Source organism: Hyperolius riggenbachi, chromosome 2 (assembly GCF_040937935.1).
Source record: "Hyperolius riggenbachi isolate aHypRig1 chromosome 2, aHypRig1.pri, whole genome shotgun sequence".
NCBI lineage: Eukaryota > Metazoa > Chordata > Amphibia > Anura > Hyperoliidae > Hyperolius > Hyperolius riggenbachi.
The window spans coordinates 547,860,752-547,877,368 of NC_090647.1; the positions used below are offsets into that span (position 1 = coordinate 547,860,752).

A 16,617-nucleotide genomic window follows, 5' to 3' on the forward strand; every position below is an offset into this window, starting at 1 on the left:
GTGTGTGGGGGGCCGGTAAAAAGCCTCGGGGCCACATTAGGCCCACAGGCCTTAGTTTGAGGACCACTGGTCTAGTAGTACATTCAGGGCTGAATTTGGACATTTTACCGCCCAAGGCACATTGTCGCTAACCCCGCCCCATACTGCGCACCACCCGTCCTGTGTGCTACCCCCCCCCCCCCAGGGCCGGCGCTACCATAGAGGCAAAGGAGGCAGCTGCCCCAGGGCCTCAGAGCTTGTAGGGGCCCCCAGTGGCTACAAGAGGAAAAACAAAAATTTTAAAATCGACCTTATAGTTTTTGAGAAAATCGATTTTAAAGTTTTTTCAAAGTGGAAAAAAATACACATTTAAAAACCAGCCAACTTTAATGGTTAATAGCAAATCCACCGTAAATTCTGGAAACCCTAAATTTGCAGGATATGTTAAGGAGATCATTGGGAATAAGAGGAAAAAACAATTTTTCAAAAAGACCTTATAGTTTTTGAGAAAATCGATTTTAAAGTTTCGAAGGAAAAAAGTATACTTTTAAATGCGGTAAATGTCACTTTTAGTACCTAACGTTAGTGTAATTTTACATGCATCAAACGAAAGCGCAATAAATTTCCTGACGGGGTTTCCAGGGGGTCCATATGCAGCCACAGCGCTTTGGCCAGGGATCGCTATACAGCCGCAATATGGCTGTATGAAGATCCCTGGCATTTTTTTTTCCTATTTTCCCAATTTTTTTTTATGTTTAGAGTGTGGGAATTTTTTTTTTTTTTAATTATGTGGGGTCCCACCTCCTGACACTTTTAACCCCTTGCCCCCATGCAGGCTGGCGTAGCCAGAATGTGGAGCTCCGACCAATTGCGGCTTCAAACCCTGACTATACCAGCTGCAAAAAAGGTCCCTTAATGCCGATTTTTGCTCTGGGGTATCTGTTGGGGGGGCCCCCAAGGTTTATTTTGCCCTGGGGCGCCATTGTTGCTTAAACCGGCCCTGTTCCCCCCCCCCCCCCCCACACCATTCTGTGCTATGGAAGCAGGGCAGCCGTGGACCGGGTTTGTGACTGTTGCAGTTTACGTCTGGCAGTTTACCTGCCTTAGTGTGCCTGCCCACTGCCCACCCCTTACTTCCTGGTGCACTACGCCATGGCCTTTGTGGCCCTGCCTCAAAACCAACCATAAGTACATTTGCATGCTGCTCCATTCAGATTTGCACTTTTTAGTGGGTTGAGGTTGTATGTTTAATGATTAGATGTATTTGGTTGCTGTAGACGTGATTCTCACCTCTCCTGTCTCTGTGCTTGGATCTTCAGCATGTTAAGGTGACCCTAGATCTATCAATTTGGTGGTCAATTGACCATCCAATTTGATATAGAATTTGATGAAAATCAGTGCCGCCAAGAGCATGCCTGATCGACGATGTGACCAATATCGGGCTGGAATTAGTCGCATGTATCGATTGGACATGCAGCAAGTTGTGTGTTCAACCCACCCCCCCCTGCACTATACTTTACTTGTCTGTGTCCACTGCTGCCTCTGGGCTCCATGCTCCATCCATAAACATGGTAGCCGGATTTAACATTGGCGGGACAGCGGAAAATGCGGCATCACAAGGCCGATTCCTGTATGGGCAGCCGATTTCAGAGTGATCTTGGTCGTATCTGCTGGTTGTTTGGCTACCTTTACAGGTTCACAGCATCTCCCTTTTGTCACCCTCTAGTGGCGTCTCCTATTACATGCACCACTAGAGGGAGACTAGAGGAGATGCTTCTAGCCTGCCACATAGCTGGGGGGGGGGGGGGGTGTTTAGGGAGGGAAATGCCGGTTACATGTGCTTGCTGGTGGTTTAGGGTCTGCCTGAAAAAGCACCACCCCTGCATAAAATACTTACTGAGCCTCCGGGGGGCACCTTCTACCCATCCTGTAGCTCCTTGTGGCTTTCCGGGGTCCTCAGTGTACGGCTCCTGGGGTGTCACCTGACCCACGTCTGGTCACGTGACACGCAGGGAGCTGGGTGTAAGCCACTAGAAGCCACAGGAGTGTTAGACGCTATCTGGAGGATCAGTATTTTATGCCATGCAACCCCCCCCCCCCCCCTCCCCAAAGAACTGTCCCAGTTATCCCCTCAAAGTCCACAGCACCACGTCAATAATATATAGCTCTTTTATTGTTTAAAAAGACAAAGAGATAGCCATAACCGTGACAGACGCTGTTTCGGACAAGGTCCTTCCTCAAGCTGTATCAGGCTCTCTCTGAAATACAACATAATTGCCACTCTTTTATATATACAAGTCATCAGTGCACAATGACCAATCAGGACGCAGAGAGGACATGGAGGACCTGATAGGGAACTGCAAGGCAACCTAGAAAGTTACACCCACTATATCACAAGACCAATCCTAAGAATTTGAAATTGTTCTTACCTCCTCCCTGTAACTGACAAAGTATGGAGAACCTGATGGGGAACTGCAGCTCCTTCCCTGTGTGTCATGCCAAAAACACTTCCTAGAACGTATATGCGTAAAAAAAAATACGCATCACTATATGCGTACAAGTATCTATGTATGCGTAAAAATGTACGCGTAAATCACCAACGCAAAAAAGAGCATAGAAAACATGTATGCAGAGAAAGACACATAAAGAACTACTCAAACGTGTAAAAAACGTTCTGTTGGGAAGAAACCTTGGCATGGTCGTTGTGCACTGATGACTTGTATATATATGAGTGGCAATTATGTTGTATTTCAGACCTTTACTTGACCCATTCAGGGCTACTGGGTCCATCCACTCTAGCACACGTCTGTCCTCATTTGGGTGCTAGTCTACCTGGTTCCTCCAGTTATCCCCTCAGGCATGCCGGTTGGGACTTCCAGTTGCCCGTGTTCTGGATAATGGGGACTTTGGGTAAAATCAAAAGTTTATAGCAGTACAGCAGTTTTTTTTTTTTTTTTTTTTTTTTTTTTTTTTTGTGTTAGGATATAGGTTGCCCTCAGTATACATACGAGATGCTACACTGTACTTATACTGATCCCTTCTCCGCTCCCATATTTGTTCTTATTTTGTTTTAATCTTGAGCATTTCTCAGATGTTTCTCTAACACAAACTGATTGGTTTACTCTGCAGTGACAGAGAGGAAGAGGAGGAGCCTGACCAGCAGCCGCAGAAGGCTGCCGTTAAACAGCCGCAACAACAGCAGCAGCAGCAACATCAGTACCATGAGGAGGAGGAGGAGGAGGACGACAATGGGGAAGAGGATCTTGAAGAATCTGAACAGCGCAGACCTCCCATGCCGCCCCCTAACAAGCCACGTTTGGTTATGAATGCCTAAACAATTTTTTTTTATATTGTGAATATTTTTTAAAACCTAACAACCACAGTTTTAAGTATGTTCTATGTCAAGCGGCAGTGGAGTCAAGACCACCAGCATATCCGACAGACTTACCGGTCCTCCAGTATGAATGCTTCTGGAAGAACTGCCCGTTTTCCCATTGTAAATACATAGATCAGCCAAAAACCTCAAATCCACCTGCCTTATATCAGGTAGGTCCCCCTTGTTCCCCGTATCATCTCTGAACCATAAAGGCACGGACTCTATAAAACCTCTGAAGATATCCCGTGGTATGGGGCATCAAGATGTTGGCAGCAAGTCCTTTTACGCCCTGCTCTGAAGTGGGACCTCCACGGATTGGACTTTATTCCAGCACATCTCAAAGGGGCTCCAAATGAGATCTGGGGTATTTGGATGATTCTTCCCCCGCAACCTTATCCCAATGTTCCATGGTCCAGTTCCAACACTTCTATGGTTGTCCTGAGCTCTTTCAGCAGTGAACAGGGGTCTGCATGGCAATTTGTGCTGCAGGAGATTTTTGTGCACACCTATCAGCCTTGTACGGTCATGACTCTGTCCTCAGTTCACCACTTGTCCTTCTTCTTTGTACCAATTTTGGCAGGTAGTACTAACCTGTTCATACCGAGAGCACATCTAATTTCCTAAACCACTGACCAGCCGATCCAATAAATGCGAGCTGTCAAACAATCGATGGGGTCCGCTAGCAGGAAGGGAACATATACCCAATCCAATCAATGGAATTGACTGATTCCATTGATCAGATGTGTTTCCTTTCTGTTAGTGGACCTGATTGATCGTTTCTGACCAACTGCATTTATTGGATCGACCGGTCGATCATTCTAGAAAGTGGAATAGTAGTGGCCACCATCACACTTGCACATTTTACTACTTTCAACACATTATCTACAAGTAGTGTCAGACTTTCAACCACCGAGCGGATAGGATGGGGAGATGTTCACTGCCTGCGTTTCACGTGGCCCCAAAGCTTCTGCCTTCCAAATGCAACGTAGGCAGTGACTGTCTTCTGACCTGGCCGCTCATTCGGTGCTGAAAAGCGGCGGTCTTGAGACTTGGGGTTTGAAATTCAGCAAAGCCGATTCAAAACACCCTAACACTTGCCTACAAGCACTGACTGGTCACCTGCTGCTTCTTATATCCCATCTATTCACTGGAGCCCTTGTAATGAAATAATGCAATATTCTTCACTCTTGCCCATTCTGATTTTAATGCTGCTCAGGGTAGGTGTTATTCCTGGGCTAGATATGGGAATCCTGATGAAATAGGGCAGCAGTTCTTCCAGAGCTGTTCTTATGAGGTTCAGTGTTGTGTGTCTGTTGTGCGACTGGATGCCTGTTGCTGCTCCTGAATAATGCAGAGTCTGCAGCCATGGGGTAGAGATGCTGCTGAGCAATGCAGAGTCTGCAGCCATGGGGTAGAGCTGCTCCTGAGCAATGCAGAGTCTGCAGCCATGGGGTAGAGCTGCTCCTGAGCAATGCAGAGTCTGCAGCCATGGGGTAGAGCTGCTCCTGAGCAATGCAGAGTCTGCAGCCATGGGGTAGAGCTGCTCCTGAGCAATGCAGAGTCTGCAGCCATGGGGTAGAGCTGCTCCTGAGCAATGCAGTCTGCAGCCATGGGGTAGAGCGGCTCCTGAGTGATACAGCACCTGCAGCCATGGGGTAGAGCGGCTCCTGAGTGATACAGCACCTGCAGCCATGGGGTAGAGTTGCTTGCTGCAGTGTTGTCAGGAAGGCACAGTTCTCTGCCATGTGTTACATTTTCTTGCGAAGTGACTTTTTTTTTTTGTTTTTTTTTTTTTTGTTACTAGAGTAAACTGAATTTGTATAACTTTTTTTTCTTTTCTTTTTTTTTTGAACTGATAGGAAATGTGACAAGCTATAGGTTTTATTAAAGAGAAACTCCAGACCCAACCCCACCCTCCCTTTTTTTTTTTTTTTTTCTCGTTTACCTTCAGAGTGGTATGCCCAGCACTGTGTCGGGCATACCGCTTGCTAGAATTACAAGTCAACCCCCCCGGAAGATTCTAATGGATGTAATGCCCCCACAAGCACTAGGCTAGCTAGTATAAGTAGCCGGGACCCTCTGATCGCCGCTGATCCCTAACCACAGCTTATACTTTACCCAGCCTCTATCCAGCGATCGGCGCAGCCTCACCGCACAGCTCCGATCTCTGTATGGGGAGGATCGAGTTTGCGCATGACGTCATGTACGATCCTCCCCATAGAGAGACCGGAACTGTGCAGGGAGGCTGCGCTGATCGCTGGATAGAGGCTAGGTAAAGTATAAGCGGTGGGGGAGGAAATCGGCGGCAATTTGGAGGGTGCCGGCTACTTATACTAGCTAGCCTAGTGCTAGCTAAAGCTTGGGGGAGGGGGGGGGGGGGGGACGGGACATTACGTCCATTAGAATCTTCCTGGGGGACTCTAGCTGCAAAACCTCCTGAGCGGCGTAACACTCAGGAGGTTAAAGGGAACCTAAACTGATATGGATTTTTCCTTTTAAAATAATACCAGTTGCCCGACTCTCCTGTTGATCCTGTGTCTCTAATACTTTTAGCCACAGCCCCTCAACAAGCATGCAGATCAGGTGCTCTGACTGAAGTCAGACTGGATTAGCTGCATGCTTGTTTCAGGTGTGTGATTCAGCCACTACTGCAGCCAAAGATCAGCAGGACTGCCAGGCAACTGCTATTGTTTAAAAGGAAACCTCAATATCTCTCTGTTAAGGTTCCTTAACATCTGAAACAAAAACAAAAAAAAATTATCCTCATCTGGGAGATACTTACCTAGGGAGGGGGGTGCTTCAGGGTCCCAATGAGGCTTCCCTGTTCTCTGTAGCCTGGAGGATCCAGCGCTGGCCCCCAAAAACCTCCCCAACAAAAGCTGATAAGTACTGAGCAGGTGTGGCAATATTTACCTACCGTGATGCTGCGCAAGCGCAGTAGCAACTCTCCATTAGTGCTAAGGTGGAAATGGCCGATCCGCTCTACTGTGCAGGCAACTTGTGCCTGCGCAGTATAGCGAATCTGATCGGGTTTTGCTATTTCCACCTGAGCCCAATCAGAGAGCCACTACTGGGCTTGCGCTGGATTGCGGTAGGTAAATATTTACCTTGCTGCTGTTCAGTGGGTTGTGGTTTAGGGGTCACTATACACACGCTAGTTATTTGCTTTTGATCTAACATATGTACAAGGTTTGTCTTTTCTTCAGTCACACACCCAGATCTGTATACTTGTGTTCGGCTATTCCGGAAGTATGTAAGACTGCAGATCGGTACAACTGCAAGGACAAATGGCAGTTTAATCTTTTTTTTTTTTTTGTATTTTAAAAGGGAATGCATACCGTAATTCTGTCATTGTACTAAAAACATTAACCCACATGTGTGTAGAACAAGGAAGTGTAAGAACAAAGATTACTAATCTCCAGCCTACACCGTAGTGTGTAGGCAGCCTCTGTGGTGGACCAGGTACTGAACAAAGATTACTGATGTCTAGCCTACACTACAGTGATTGTAGCAGCCCCCTCTGTGGTAAGACAAGGTACTGCACAATATGCTTGAAATCCAGTATATGGCTTAAAAATAAAATAAATGTACACTGTATGTAGTCAGACTTGTAAATGTGTGTTTATAAGTAAACAAAGGTTTGTTTTTGTTTAGTTTTTAACTTTTTGTTTTTCTGAGAATATAATTTTTATTTTTTTTTTGCTTTAAAAAATAAATCCGTATTTTATTGATCAAACTCGAGAACAGATTTTAATTGATTTAACTTTTTTTTTTTTTTCCTCATTGCAAAACTTCCTTAAAGATAATGCCCAAATGTTGGATAGAATATCAATTGCTTCACTGTATAGTTTACACTGGACATGGAGGGGAAAAAAAAAGTTCCAACCTTAGGGCTGGTTCACACTGCAAGTGCTACTAGTGATTTGTAAACCTCTTGCTAATGCAGTGCTATGGGGGATTTTTATAAGATCGCATTAAGTGGGATCACACCCGTAGCATTTTAGCAAGAGCTATTCAAATCACAAATGCTTAGAAAAAACTTTTTCAGTATGAATTGGCCCTTGAAGTGAATGTTTACCTATTTAAAAACCAAAAAGTCAGATACTCACCTAAGGAGAGGGAAGGCTCGGTCCTAATGAGCCTTCACTCTCCTCGCCCGGTCCCGCACAGGATCCCCCGTGGCAGTATTCGACCAGTTCGAATATCTTTTAACCACTTAAGCTCTCAGTCGTTTTCACTTTATGCATCCGAGCAATGTTCACCTCCCATTCATTCGCCTATAACGTTATCACTACTTATCACAATGAACTGATCTATATCTTGTTTTTTCCACCACCAATTAGGCTTCCTTTGGGGGGTACATTTTGCTAAGAGCTACCTTACTGTAAATGCATTTTGACAGTAAGAATAAGAACAAACAATTATTTCTCAGTTTTTGGCCATTATAGTTTTAAAATACATGCCTCCATAATCAAAACCCACGTATTTAATTGCCCATTTCTCACAGTTATTTCACCGTTAAAATATCGTCGCCATACATTGTGATAGGGACATAATTTAATTTGGAAATAAGAGCATTTTTCCTGTTTTGCATCCATCACTATTTACAAGCTTGTAAAAAAAAAATATATATATAGAAATATTTCATCTTTACATAGATATTTAAATAGTTTAAACCCTTAGGTACATATTTATGTTTTTTGTTTTTTTTTATTAAACATTTTATGTGGGTATTTTTGGGAGGGGGGGGAAGTAAATAGTGTTTTATTTAGGGAAAAATTTGTGTGTTTTTTTTTTTTTTTTACTTTTAGATGTAGTTTTACTCTTTGGCCACAAGATGGCAACCGCGAGTTTGTTTACATGACGTCACTCTAAGCATACAATGTACGCTTAGAGGGACATAGTCTCAGAAAAAGCATAGCTTCCGAGAGAACCTGTCGCTTTTTCAGCGGGGGAGAGGAATCAGCACCATAGCCTGATGCATTGATTTCTGGGCTACCGAATCCGCGGCCGGGAGTGCACACGCGCGATTGGCCGCGGGAGCGCGCCTGTCCTCCTTGACGTTTTTATACGTCGAGGACAAAGTGGTTAAAATACGAATTGACTATTCGAGCAAACTTGGATTTCCCATCTGAAATCTGGGCGGATAGTAAGTTCAGATATCCAAACAAAAGCCAAAATCCCTTTCAATGGTAAAAATCCCTTTCGAAGGGAGAAGAGAACTTTAAAACTGTTTTTTTGCCATTTTCAGGTCCCTTCCGGGATTCTATCCGGATATCTGATTCAGATTGGAAAATTTTAAACTCGGCTATCCAATCCGGATCTGAATTAGATCCAGATAGTGAAAAGTGGTATCCGAGCAGCACTGGATGTAAATAGTCCGATTCCATTCTGTATTACATTTGCATGTTGCTGGATTTCTAATCATCCCATTGGCCTCCTAGATTACAATGATTGGGAAGATTAATGAAATACAAATAAATTACTCCTTGCATTCAAATTTCATGTCACTGTTCTGCAGCTTGAGTTTAGACCAATAAAAACTAACAAAGTTATTCTGATTGGTCCAATTTCAAGCTGCATATAATTTACATAAAATTTGAACACAAAGAATGTATTTGCATCTCATTGATTATCCCTAGTACTGGGGTGTCCTGCAAAGCAATTCCAGCATAGGCTACGCTGCTGCAGAGCATTAAATCTCAAAGTATCTTGGCTAACAGATTAAGGCCTAGTGCACACCAGAGCGGTTTGGCAGCGGTTTGCGATCTGCTTGCGGGTGCGGATCCGCTAGGGTAATGTATTTCAATGGGCTGGTGCACACCAGAGCGGGAGGCGTTTTGCAGAAACGCATACTCCCGGGCTGCTGCAGATTTTGGATTGCGGATGCGTTTCTGCCTCAATGTTAAGTATAGGAAAAACACAAACCGCTCTGAAAAACCGCACTTTCAGAGCGGTTTGCCAGGCGGTTTTTGTTACAGTAGCTGTTCAGTAACAGCTTTACTGTAACAATACATCATGAAATCTACTACACAAAACGCTAGCTGAAACGCTACAGAAAAAGCCACAGGCAAGGACTGTGATTCAGATAGTCAACAATTTATTCGCAGCTGATATAATACAGATGCTGTGACTTCTACTGTATTTTGCCTGAGGAAGCGGGATGTATGGCCCGTGAAACGCGTTGCATTGTTTTTTGGAGTTCCAAATAAATTGACTGTCTGAATCGCAGTCCTTGCCTGTGTCTGTTTGGAGGGGGTAAGACCACCGCTGCCTCCTCTGTTTAACCAGTTAGTTTTTTAAGTTCATTTAATTACTTTTTATTCTTTTGGTGCCTCTGTATCTTGTACACTACATTGAGTCCACCCTGGGTGGAGGGTTGTTACCCTATTATCCTGTCTACAGAGAGCGACTTTTTATTCCTGAGTGGGGTCAGGATTGTTCTCCCGAACCTGCCTATACAGTGGTTGCCTATTGGTAACCCTGGTTTGTAAGTATTTTAACTTCTCATTTATTTTGTTGTCCCCAAGACGAATTACACTATTGGGGCTCTTGGTGTTCCTCTGCTACAGAAAAAGAAAAAGTTTCAAAATGTAACATTTTGCGGATCTGCTAGCAGTTTTTGGTGTGCACCAGGCCTAAGTCCCTTTTTTCCCCAAGCAGTTGATAGGTAGTGAAAAGTCTGGTAACTGCTCACTGCTGCCTGCCAACTGCTTGCTAAGCACAAAGTTCAACTGCCCATATAAATGAGCCCTAAAGTTAGCCATACGTCTAGAGATGATGAGCAAATTCAACCAAGAGACAAATCTCTCTCTGATTGAATAGGTTTAGAGAGAGATCTGTCGGCTGCCCACACACTGCAGGCCGATTCCAGATCAGTTTCAGCATGACATGTCTTGAGAATTGATCCAAGTCCGCCGCATCCCCCAATACATTAAATGTACACCCCAGTCACTTGATGGTAACTGCAATTGATGAAACCCCCCCCCAGTCCCCACCCATGTACGTATAGATTTTGCAGCACCCATGAGCTGCCCATCCATCTTCAAAAACCTCTCTCTCTTCCATTAGCAGTATACACACCACCACTGCCGCCATGGTGCGTGTGACATTAAAGGGGTTCTCTGGGGGGGTTGAAAATAAAACCTGAAACTTACCTGGGGCTTCTATCAGCCCCCTGTAGCTGGCTAACAAGGAATAATGTGCACTCCTGCACGCGTCATCTGGAGCTTACTGCGCAGGCACAGTAGGAAGTTTTCTTGTACTGCGCCTGTGCAGTAAGCTTCCAATGACGCACGCAGGAGCAAGCTCCTGCACAGCCACAGTTGGATGAGATGCCGGGTTAGACCAGGACCGGCAGATTGTTGGAGGGCAGCGTGGGACATGACAGCTGCAGGGGGCTGGTAGAAGCCCCAGGTGAATGTCCGTTTTTATTTTCAACCCCATCTCCCCCCCCAAAAAATAACCCCTTTAATACACTAGGGGGCCAGCACCAGGGGTTTCCCCCTTACCACTGTGCACCTGATCAACCACAACGGCTCAGCATCTTTGCAGCATGCTGTTTGCCCATTCGATGAAAATCTGTGCTGCCAACGGCCGCTAAGTCGATGTATGTGCAGGTTAAAGTAAAATTGGTGAAATAGAGGCGCCAAAACAGGATAAGATAGGTTAAAAACCGTTTAAAAAGAGGGGGTGGGTGGATCCACTACCCTCATAAAAAAGACCAGGCTAAATCCAAGCCGTAACTAATACAAGAGAAATACTTATTGGCCTCCAAATACAGTGCAACGCGTTTCACGGGCACACATCCCGCTTCATCAGGCAATTTGAGGTAGGAGAACACTGGAGGGAAAAGAAAAACAAAGGAAAACAATGCTAGGAGGTACTCAAAAACTTTCACAACAATTTATCACATCACCCTTATAGCGATTCAAATCAAATTCTGTTTAGTTTTGTGGGCAATTTGTTATAGTATATACAAGTGACCCTGTGAAGTAGTAAACTCATATGGTCCTTATATAGTTATAGTGTACCATTATCCATCAACCCCTGTGATGGACAATGTTTGTACGGATATGCATAGTGAACATCCAATGAGTACAATGTTACGCATGAACGGCGGCGTGTAAAAGTGGTAAGAAAAAAACCAGTGACACTTACCAGTTCTAGGTCATTTGGAAAGCTAGAGCGCCTCTGTAGAACGAGACCGCTCTCCTCTAGGTTTCTTTATTGAATGGCTGGCGGCTGAATCTCCCGCCGAGCGGATCCGGGGACCGGAAGCGGACGTGACGCATGGGGAGCACCATGCGTCATGAATATACCTGGCAATAACAAAGGATAGGGCCGCGAGATGTGACAGTCGTGTCGCATCCAACAGACGCATTACGCGTTGGGCGTATGCGTCATGACGTCGATGTCTGAATGGAGAATGATGTAAGAGGCTGTATGAAAGGGCGGCGGCGCATGCGTATAGGCGGAAGGAAGCGTCCCCGCCACCATGTCTAATCAGGGCAACTTGCCCTATTTGCAAAAGGTATAATAAATATGAAGTATATAAAAAGAGGAACAGCATCTTTGTGCTATATATCTATAAAATAGGAGGAGTCAATTCTCCGGCTGGGACTGAGTCTACAGTCATGTAGTATTAACATGTCCAGCCTGTATCGCTGTGGAATCATGTGGTAATATAGTCGTGTGGCTATCTGAATGAACCCTCGTCCCAGAAGGGCTAAATGAAGTGCTGGAAAAATTATACTAAATAATTATACTTCAACGTTTTTATTTTAGTCCTCTCTTTTATTCATATCTCCGCCTTTTTTTTAAAAAAAATCATCTTTTGTATAATTCTTGTATTTTATTGCTTGCTTGTATTTTATGTTTTAATGCCTGTTTGAGTATACCCCCTCTTGTATGTTATATGGGCACTATGACTGCACCATATGTGACTAATAATACCAATAGGGACCATAAAGTTTATGCACATATTTCACAGTCAAGAGCGACTAACGAAAGAACCCCCCCAAAAAAACTTTTCTCTAAAGTAAACATAGTGGTTCACACTTGAATACTGCTTCAAGATATGTGCAATATATTCTCTAACCACCGGGTGGCAGTAGAACATTCAGATAGCCACACGACTATATTACCACATGATTCCACAGCGATACAGGCTGTACATGTTAATACTACATGACTGTAGACTCAGTCCCAGCCGGAGAATTGACTCCTCCTATTTTATAGATATATAGCACAAAGATGCTGTTCCTCTTTTTATATACTTCATATTTATTATACCTTTTGCAAATAGGGCAAGTTGCCCTGATTAGACATGGTGGCGGGGACGCTTCCTTCCGCCTATACACATGCGCCGCCGCCCTTTCATACAGCCTCTTACATCACCCTCCATTCAGACATCGACGTCATGACGCATACGCCCAACGCGTAATGCGTCCGTTGGATGCGACACGACTGTCACATCTCGCGGCCCTATCCTTTGTTGTTGCCAGGTATATTCATGACGCATGGTGCTCCCCATGCGTCACGTCCGCTTCCGGTCCCCGGATCCGCTCGGCGGGAGATTCAGCCGCCAGCCATTCAATAAAGAAACCTAGAGGAGAGCGGTCTCGTTCTACAGAGGCGCTCTAGCTTTCCAAATGACCTAGAACTGGTAAGTGTCACTGTTTTTTTTCTTACCACTTTTACACGCCGCCGTTCATGCGTAACATTGTACTCATTGGATGTTCACTATGCATATCCGTACAAACATTGTCCATCACAGGGGTTGATGGATAATGGTACACTATAACTATATAAGGACCATATGAGTTTACTACTTCACAGGGGCACTTGTATATACTATAACAAATTGCCCACAAAACTAAACAGAATTTGATTTGAATCGCTATAAGGGTGATGTGATAAATTGTTGTGAAAGTTTTTGAGTACCTCCTAGCATTGTTTTCCTTTTCCCTCCAGTGTTCTCCTACCTCAAATTGCCTGATGAAGCGGGATGTGTGCCCGTGAAACGCGTTGCACTGTATTTGGAGATTAATAAATATTTCTCTTGTATTAGTTACGGCTTGGATTTAGCCTGGTCTTTTTTATGAGGGTAGTGGATCCACCCACCCCCTCTTTTTAAACGGGTTTTAACCTATCTTATCCTGTTTTGGCGCCTCTATTTCACCAATTTTACTCATGTCTTGTCCACCCTAGGTGGAGGGGTGCATCCCCATTTTTCTTTTATAGAGAGCGACTTTTTATACCTGAGTGGGGTCAGGTCAAAATTCTCCCCACCTGCTATTACAGTGGTCGCCTACGTGGTGACCCACACTTGTGAGTATATTCTCATTTACATTTTCTTCCCATATTGGTTAAACATACTACACCAGATTTGGCTCTCGGTCTTTTGTTTTCTGTCTTCCAAGCATATGTGCAGGTTAAAGCACTGTAGGCCTTGTGTATTTCCGCTCATTCAGTATCCTCAGAGCACCTGCATAACTAACATTACATGAATAGATCAATTATCACTTTGGCAATCTTTGAGGAGCCTTAAAAAGTACTTGCATCACATACTTTCCAAAGGTGTGTCCTTCCAACCTGTGCAAGCATGGACCTTTGTGTGCAGGACGGATATGCTCATCTTTAGAAGTGCCCGGGTATGGAGTACTTTCGAGACTACTAAAGCAGTTCGAAGAAGTTTGAATAGGAACAGTGCAGGAAGGAACAGCAGCAATGGGATAGTTATACTATCCAAATCCTTCCCTTTACTCAGGCAAGTACCAAACCTAAAGTGAGCTTTATAATTCAGGTTTGCTTTAAATAGTTTGTTCTTAAATCGTAACTGTCGGGCATAAAATCAAATTCTTTATTTGTATCTGGTAAACAAGTAATAAGGGGCAATCCAAAAGTTAAAATCACTATTACTTTTCTTGCTAATAAATGATCATTCCCTAGTTTATCTGACTCTTATTTGGTACACAAAAAGGAAGTTGCAGAGCATGCTGGGTTGTCCTTTTTTGCTTCTTTACTTCCCCTCAGACTTAAAGGGGAACTGAAGGGAGAGGTATATGGAGGCTGCCATGTTTATTTACTTTTAAGCAATACCAGTTGCCTGGCAGCCCTGCTGATCATCTGCCTCTAATCCTATTAGCCACAGCCCCTGAACAAGCATGCAGCAGATCAGGTGTTTCAGACTTTAAAGTCAGATCTGACAAGACTAGCTGCATGCTTGTTTCTGGTATTATCCAGAAACTACTGCAGAGAAATAGACCAGCAGGGCTGCCAGGCAACTGGTATTGATTAAAAATAAATAAATATGGCAGCCTCCGTATACCTCTTACTTCAGTTCCCCTTTAACTAATGCAGCCTGATTGGCTGAAGCCACTTCCCCTCCTGTTTCCCCTCCCACACCTCTGTTCCTCTCTGATTGGCCAATATTTCTCATGCTGAGACAATGCACTTTCTAAAGTGAAGGGCAGGCAAATCAGGCAGAGGAGGCTAAGGGAGGAAATGACATCAGAATTGGCTTCAAAATAGCCACAGTTAAAGGAGTTATCAGGCAAACTTTAAGAAAATAAGCGCTACTTACCAGGGGCTTCCTCCAGTTCCAAGCTCCCAGCACGTCCCTCGCCACAGCTCTCCCTTCAGCCGTTCGCCGCAGGTCCATCCCGGTCCCCGGCGATGACGTTAGTGCGACCTCCAGGTCGTTCTGTACTGCGCCTGCATGAGCGGCGCTGTCAATCACTGCCACGCGGGCCGGAACGGACTGTAGCAGTACAGAACGACCTGGAGGTCGCTCTGACGGCATCGCCGGGGACCGGGACGGACCTGCGGCAAACGGCTGAAGGGAGAGCTGCGGCGAGGGACGTGCTGGGAGCTGGAGGAAGCCCCGGTGCGTAGCGCTTATTTTCTTAAAGTTTGCCTGATAACTCCTTTAAAATGGGAAAAGCTAAGAAGGATTTTCTCTTTTACTGTAGAAGAATCACTAAAATCAAACCGTGGACAGTGCAATACAAATGTTAAGTAGAGCAAGTATTTATCCACACACACACATATACATTATATATCTATATTCTTTTCTGAGATAGTATGGCTGACAGCTCCTCTTTAAACAGCTGGTGAACTGCAGGCAGTCCCATATTTTCCACCGTATAAGATGCTCCGAAATATGACACCAAGATTTAGAGGGGGGGGGGGGGGGGGAAATATATATATATATACACTGTACCTGGTGCATTCATATTCCAGGAGTGCCTAGTAGATGTTCTCCCCCAATTGGTGTCCTATGTCACCAGCTCCCCCCCCCCCCCCCCCCTTGTCTCCGCTCCCCCCTGATGTACTTAGCAGTGTAGTCCTAGTCCAGCAGCTCCCGCAGGGATCGGAGACCTCTCTTGTACTGCTCCTTTTTCTCCCCATTTTTTGGGGGCAAAATTGCATCTTATATGGTGGGAAAAACAGTATATTTGAATAATGTACAGGAGTTGGAAGTGTACTCTTGTGGCCAAAAATGGTAACACAGCTCTGAATACAAATGTCTATGAACAGATCCATCAATAGGGAAATTTGGAAGAGTAGGGAGGGTGAAGCTCAGCAGTAGGAGGTGGTCATACTCGCGAAATACATATATGTATATATTATCCGAAGCAAATCTAATGGAAAAAATAAGATGCCTATGAAGAGCGAAGCTTCTGGATTCTCCCAAGGTTTCCTGTGTCCTCCTGGAGACCAGGAGTACTGCACACAGAACACACTGCAGATCATCAACAAAAGCTTGTTGGATAGTGCGACGGTTTAGTGCCGCCACTCAGACGTCTGATTATTTGGTGATCTGCAGAATCACCAATAATGCAGACGCTATACCTGATTATGTGTGATCTGCAGAATCACCAATAATACTAGTATAGCAGACAAAGAGTTGAGTGTGTAGTGATTTGGTGCAACCGTAACTTTAATAGTTTTATCAGAACTAAACAGGACAGATTTGACCAGAACCTCCCCAGTGAGGCTGGGAAAGGTACAGACAGAAAATACAGAGGTAGTATAGCTGGTCTCTGCCAGGGGTGCTGGCGAGAGACAAGAACCACTCAAACAGGTACTAACAGAGCTTTACCAGATGGCTTGAAATATCGACCAGGCGTCTGCAAGAATGGACCGACTAGTTCTCACCAGAGGAGCTGGCAAGGAACTAGTTGACAGGTAGCAAGAAAGCTACGCCAGACCTTTCCAGGGGAGCTGGAAAGGTGACACTAGTGACTCAGACGGTT

The 16,617-nt window shown here is 44.8% G+C and overlaps 1 protein-coding gene across 2 annotated transcripts in view; it reads left to right on the forward strand.

Annotated features, from left to right (window-relative positions):
• The window catches only part of GPA33 (glycoprotein A33), a 53,241-nt gene extending 47,783 nt beyond the window's left edge, over nt 1–5,458 (forward strand). For both annotated transcript variants that reach the window (XM_068270832.1, XM_068270833.1), the window contains exon 7: nt 3,109–5,458. In XM_068270832.1, the coding sequence (XP_068126933.1) occupies nt 3,109–3,313 (205 nt within the window). In that variant the 3' untranslated portion in view covers nt 3,314–5,458. The remainder of the gene's footprint in view (nt 1–3,108) is intronic.
• The last annotated feature ends 11,159 nt before the right edge of the window (nt 5,459–16,617 follow it).